Genomic DNA, 7,128 nt, shown 5'->3' on the forward strand with positions numbered 1-7,128 from the left:
ACAGGATGTCATGTTATTACAAGTATTGTGCTTATTGGTCATTCTGCAGGCTTTGTAAGTTCTTCAGTGGTGAGATTATGTTTCACACAGATGCTGCCAAATTGTTGTATGTTCGAAGATTCACGATGATAAAGTAATCATTTAACATTTTTACGTTGTATAAAAATTTAGCACACACACACACATATAATAGAAATAATTGGTAAGGAAACCAAATTTTTTACATGAATTGAAAAGGGAAAAAATTACAATGCATAACCCTGTCAAAATGATTCACTATAAGCTTGGGAATGCAAATATAGACCATTGTCCCGTAGATGGGAAAGGGTTACAAAGTCTCTCCAAGTACACTATTCGTATGCAAAAGTGTTCATTGTATAATGTTCGGGAGCGGTTACTATCAGAAGTGATCACTAGAACTTTGAATCCAGAATGACATTTGGATTCCACTCCTTCTCCATGTCCAAATCTCCCTAAATCTCTTGCTCCCCTTTCATGAAGAAGTAACATTCTCTTAATTGATGGCATTTTATTGTCATTTAAATATCTTGATGATGTAAGAATAGTCTGATCTTGGGCTCGTTGAATTCATCTCATCGAGACGTTTAATTTGACTATATGCTAGTTAGATTTGGAATCCATTCAACACTCCAATTAAATATTCAAAGCTTCTAAAAAAGATTTAAGGCTTGATTCGGGCTTGATTTGACTCAAATTAGATTAATTCGGTGCCATTGAGTTTGTCTCGTCGAGCCGGTAAATTTGACTGTAAGTTACTGAAATAGAAGTTTCGTAGAATTTTAATTTTATTTTAAATGTTTTTGCTTATAAAATGTTTTGAGATTCATATTATGCCTCAAGATTCATGCTAAATTATGAAAATTTATTGATGTCCCATCAATTATAAAAGAGAAAAAATAAGATTAATAAGCTAATCCTAAATTAAAATGACAAATATAATGAACAATCAGAAAATAAAAAATAAGAAGTAAGTTGATATGAAGTATAAAATTTTAATTTATAAATATTTTTAATAATTTATAAATGTAATATTTAATTTCTATATATTTTAAATATATTTTATATAAGAAAAGCACTCATGAATTAACGAGTAGTTTAGCTTAACTTATTAGCTCATCCAACTCAATTCTCGCGCCAATTAGAACCCTAAATCCGATAATGCGCGAATACATTTTAACGCTAGCCTGACGACGGGTGCTGTGATTCAAGCCTGGAAGGGAAAGAAGAAAGCGAATGGCAGTGACGGTGGAGGCAGCGGCGGCAATGGTAGGTTCGGTGTCGCCGTTCCCTTTCTACTACATTCTCTGGAACTACCCGCAAGCATGGGTGAATCTATGCGGGAAGGGGGTCGACCCTTCGCATCGGATGGCACAGGTCTCCCACGCTTTCAAGATCGTGCAGATCTTGTCCCTTCTCTCTGTTGCTCGAATCTCTTGGCCTCCATGGTATTGCTTCGTCCTCTTCGCTGCTGGACAGTACCTCAACTTCAAGTAAGCACCTTTATGAGTCTTGATGTTGCGTTCATGCTAAATTTTAATAAGGGGTTTAAAGACAGATTTAGGTAAGATTGGATAATCTGGTTCATTAAAGGCGAATTTATTCATGCTTCCTTAGAAGGGCGTTTGGTACAGCCAAGAAATATCGAAGTTGCATTAATTTGGAAAGTAGATATATAATTTATTCCTGACCCTTTTTTGAAAATGCTGATTGTTAATGCACAAATTCCATCCCATGAACTTTGCAATAATTTTGAAGATTTTATCAACTAAGGTGGCTGACGCTGACACTTATTATTGATTTTGTTTGAGCAATATTTAATGCGGCATGTGCAATTAAAGGTTGGTAAATGAAATATAATAGAGTTTGAAAGATTACTGGCATCCTCTAGATTTGAAACTTTTATTTCATATAAATTGCCCAAAGAAATAAATCTGCCCTATTTGAGGGCTGTTGTGCATGGGAAAAACCTCCTACAATTTAACATTCAAGAAACTAGAGGCTTGTTCATATGGAATTAGGTGAAGGAGGCTGTGTGAAACCCCCTAATTTCCTCGTTCTTGTTCAGAGATATCAAAGAACATTGTAGGTGGATTGGCATTGAAATTATAAAAAACATATTATAGTCATTCTATTCATCGACATGGCCAAAGATGGCCTTGGAATTTAAAAGGTGATTGAGACATTATGTTGTTTCAATAGAGCCCACTCATGCCATCTCCATTCTAATAGTTATTTTCGGGGAGTAATGGACTGGTGCTATTTTTGGCATTTTGTGATTACCAGATTTGTCTCCTTGTATTGATGGTAGACATATTGCGATATTAAACTTCAAGAATTGTGCCAAAGGTGAAAAGGTCTAGGGTGCTCTTCTTTGAAGCAGAGTGATAACATACGTGAGGTAACCTTGAAATTGAAACGGAGAAGAAATAGAATCGAAGGCATTTTACTGGTAGAATCACTCTCCCAAAATATTGGAACCCACTCGTTTAAATAAGAAGAATTACTCATTCTTTATAAAAAAAGCATTCAGTTGGAATAAATCAATAAAGTTTGTGCTAAATTATTCTAATCTAATTGTTTAGACAGATGTAGTTAATGCTTGGAGAAGTAGCTGTTGGAGCCACTTAACTCTATTTGCCATTGGAGCTACTTTCCTTCATCATCCTACTCTTATCCATCAAGATGACTTGTCTTTGAGCTTGGCAAAGGATCATCATAATATCAATATATTTAATATGGTGCTAATGGCCATTCATATGTTGAGTGAAATATCATTAAGGCTACTTTTTCTACCACTTTTGCGCTCTATGATTCCCCACTTTCTTATAGGATCTCATAAGAAACTTTTTCGTCTTGACTCTTCGCCTCCTATCCTAATAAATGCTGCATGATGGATTAAATGGAAAACTTTTGAATATGTTATTGTCACTTAATGGCTTAATGGCTTCGAACTGCTTTTGCAGTTGTTGTCGTATTTCAATAGACTGCCAAAGGGATGTGGGCTTTTCTCCCTTCCACCAAATTTCAAGGCATAATGTCTCTAAGATGTTCACTCTTTGCTCTAAATTATTCTCCTTATAACGGGATGAAAAATCTATTACGGAGCACTAAAACATAATGAAAGAAAAGTGAGATAAACTTGGTCAGTACCAACTCTTTATCATCAACTCAACAACTAGGCAATAACAAAATGACTGTGCCATTGCCTAGTTTCTCTCCGAGCTTTATCCATCCATACCAACATCTCCATTGCTCTCTTTCTTGAGTTATTTGGGTCATTATGTTGTTTGCTCTACCTTGTTCTTTTGATATATTGCTCTTGTCTCTTGAACAAGGTTTGATCATTTTTTTCATAGATGGGATACTTGTAATCCTCGGCTGTGGTTTTGGCCATGATTGTGACCAAAGATTCTTTCATACCTTGATGGCACTATCAAATAACAAATCATCCATACAACTGTTGTTTGAATAACTTTGGTTATCCACCCACAGTTCAACATGACTCAAATAGATACTCTTCCAAGTTCGGTTTCTATTTTTCAAGAGGATTATTTTTGCCTTCAATAACACTCTAAACCATTTCAGCATCCCATGTTTCTCCTTTGGCTCGACTGTAGCTTCTTATTATGATACGTACTTGGTTTTGATATCGGTGCTGCTTCTTATATGATAAGCATTCGATAATTATCTTCATCACTTACCACCACATCTCTTCTTGATATTATTTTTAGCTCTTTTAAATCATGAAAAAATATCTATCCATCCGTCCTCTTCATTAAAATTAGACAATTATTTTCTACGTGCCATAATTTCTTGTAAACCTTTGATCCATACTTTATTTCACCATATTTTACAGCCATTCAATAACCATTTATCCTTTTTTTATATATTATTTATGATCTTTGGAAAATGATTAGTGGAGTTGTTGAAATTGGAGGCATTCATTTTCTCATTCATGCTATTCTTACTTTCATTTTCCTCTATTTTTCCTTATCAGCGGCATTGTTATTTAGGTCACCCTCACCATCTTTGGGGTTTCACTTATATTCCAACCTTTGTTTCAAAATATGACTGAAACTTTGTAATATGGCAAACATTTTCTTATTCTTTTTCCCAATCACGTTTTTCTCATACTATTGCACATTTTGACTCGATTCATTCAAATATATGGAGATCAACTTCTGTCTTTATACATACGAGTTTTCATTATTTTATTTGTTTCATTGATTATTAAACTAGGGTTTGCTTGTTAAATTTATTACGACTCTTTATTTTAAAATAATTTTATCAAGAAATATAGGTATAATTTTTCATTCAAATTAAAATCCTTTGCTGATAATGCTTTTGAATATATTCAATTTCATTTATGCTCATGTGTCGGTAATGGCATTACCATCAATTATCATGTTGTCATGCAGCTGAACAAAATTGAGTGGCTGCTTAAAAGACCAAAATCTTTCCAATATTGGTCGTGCTTTAATATTTTACATGCATGATTCCTTAATATTTTTTGGGGAGTTGCCATTCTTACTGCTTGTTTATTAATCATTTATCTTATACTATTATGAGTGAGGCTAATCCATTCTCCAAGCTTTAGTTCAGCTTGCCTTCATTTTTCTATTTCCATTAGTTGAGGATGTTTTATGCTACAAATAAATGCAACAATGCTTTCCTATATAGGTTTTCACTAATGTTGCTTATGTGAAACAACCTTTTGAGTGAGTTTTGTAAGGGATAGCGGGCTATGTTGTTGGAACTCAAGAATACTCATTTTTTATTTGCTGAAATCCCTTCACAGCAAGTCTTGTCTTGTAGCGCTTGCTACCATCTGACTCTTCTTTTAATCTGTAAACCCACTTGTTATGTAGTTCCTTTTTGTCGTTTAGTAGTTCTGTCAATCTCCATGTCTGGTTTGACCTTACTAACTACATCTCATCATTCATCACAAACTCTCTCATTTGAATTTTCAACTTGAGTGGCCTCATCACAACACTATGGTTCACCACTATTAGTCAACAATAAATAATACAAAGAATGAGAATACATTTGTATGGATCGTGTGACTCTACTATACCTTCTAATCTCAGTAACATATGTGAGAAATTTTCTGTGCTTCATCAGATTGAGCACTTTGGCTTTTTCTATCTTTCTGATCACTTGAGTCTTCTATTTCAACATATTTTAAATGATTTTCAGAAGTAACTGATGGATAATCTCGAGTTCTATTTCTATTATTGTACATCTCTATTTCATTGAAAGTGACATTCCTGCCTTTAATGAATTTGTGATTATTATATTCCCATAATTTTTAATCATATTCATCTGAGCCATACATAATAAAAGTGTGCTTGACATATTTTGAATCAAGTTTACGCTTAGATCCTGTATCAACATTATCATATGATAAACAACCAAACACTTTTAGGTGAGAAAGATTTACCTCTTTGTCATTTCAAGCTTCTTCAGGCAAGCCTTCATTCAAAGGTACAAATGAACCACAATTTATCAGATAAGTGCAGTGCTAATTATTTCTGAGCAAAACTGCTTTGGCAAGCCTGCATGCAATCTCATACTCCTAGCACGATTTGTGATGATTCTATTTGCGGGCTCAACAACGCTATTTTGCTGTAGTGTCCTTGGAACAATGAACTCATGCTTTATTCCTTCTTAAGCACAATATATTTTGAATCTCTGATCACGATATTCACCATCATTAGTTGATCTGAAACACCTCAACTTCAAACCTATCTCATTCTCAACCATGACTTTCTACTTCTTAAACATATTAAACACATCAGATTTATGTTTAAAAAATTGCACCCATATCTTTTCTGATGTGATCATCAATAAAAAATGGTAATATTAAGAACCTCCAATAAACTGAACTAGAATAGGATCTTGAATAACTGAAATTTAAAATAAAATGTATAATAATAATAATAAATATATGAATATTACAGTGATAGAGAAGTCACCAAATTTTATCTCACATATAGTAGTTGTCTAGACTTTTAGTTATGATATCAAATGATAGAGATGAAAAGTGAGCTACTTATGAAAACATAAAAATTATATGAATAAAGAAGTTGATACATTTCAAAAGAATAATAAAGGAATCAAAGGTAGTTGTGAACGGAACTGATTAAAAATATAATATGTGGATGTCTTCAAGCTTCGCCTTTTATTATATATAAACAATGTCACAATCCGGGTCGGGGATTGAAATTAATCAAGACGGGTACAGACGGTCGGACAATGAAAATTAAAATATTTTTTTTTCATTTTTTATAACTAACATTTAATAAATGAACGAAAAACTAAAAAAAAAATTAAATTAATATATTTAAATTTGTTTTATTACTGGTTGTCCGCATCTTCTATAAACATCTCATGTTCTACTGCAATTTGGTTTAACTCCGGTAACACTTACTATTAAGATGTATCATAACATGACAAGAAGTGCAAAAAGTTTTATATAATAGAGATAAAGATATTATGTCACCAATGAATGAAAATGCGTATATGTATAGACACACACGTGAGCTTATGGAGATGTGCAAAAGATTAGTGTAAAAAAAAGATTTTATGATTTTTTTTCTTTTTTGTGTTGTTGCTGTTGTTAAAGGGATGTGATCCCTTTCCATCTTTTTCAAAGGCTAAGGGAGCTCTAGTGTGATCTATTGAGTAAAACTCAATGGTTGTTTGCTTACCCTTAACAATAAGTTAAAAAAAAAAAAAATTGTTGAGGATTCGAAAAGCAAATCCAAATAGATGAGGATGAGGTTAATGATAATGATGATTACACAACTGATCAATTGATTTACCATTATTTAATGCTTATACCTTTTCTTTTATTATTGGAAGTGTCTTCGCTCCACATCATACATTTATGATTGATAAGTAGCTTTTAGGCATGTTGCTTAATGCATGTCGGAAACTCCGTGGTGATAGAGTAATGAATTATCGTCTTAGTGTTGCTTACATATTCAACAAGCTGGGGGAGAGACCTTGATTTTTACATGAAAAATCCTAAAAAGTGAAAAAACATTGGTTTTAGCCGAGTCGAAATAATCTACTATGAATTGTGAGTACATGTGTCACTCTTTC

The 7,128-nt window shown here is 33.1% G+C and overlaps 1 protein-coding gene across 1 annotated transcript in view; it reads left to right on the forward strand.

Moving 5' to 3' along the window:
* Nucleotides 1–1,131: 1,131 nt before the first annotated feature.
* The window catches only part of LOC110017882 (phosphatidyl-N-methylethanolamine N-methyltransferase), a 14,490-nt gene continuing 8,493 nt past the window's right edge, over nt 1,132–7,128 (forward strand). The window contains exon 1 of the mRNA XM_020715035.1: nt 1,132–1,511. Within this exon, the coding sequence (XP_020570694.1) occupies nt 1,255–1,511 (257 nt within the window). The 5' untranslated portion in view covers nt 1,132–1,254. The remainder of the gene's footprint in view (nt 1,512–7,128) is intronic.

The sequence above is a fragment of the Phalaenopsis equestris genome, unplaced genomic scaffold (assembly GCF_001263595.1).
Source record: "Phalaenopsis equestris unplaced genomic scaffold, ASM126359v1 Scaffold000002, whole genome shotgun sequence".
NCBI classification, from domain to species: Eukaryota; Viridiplantae; Streptophyta; class Magnoliopsida; order Asparagales; family Orchidaceae; genus Phalaenopsis; species Phalaenopsis equestris.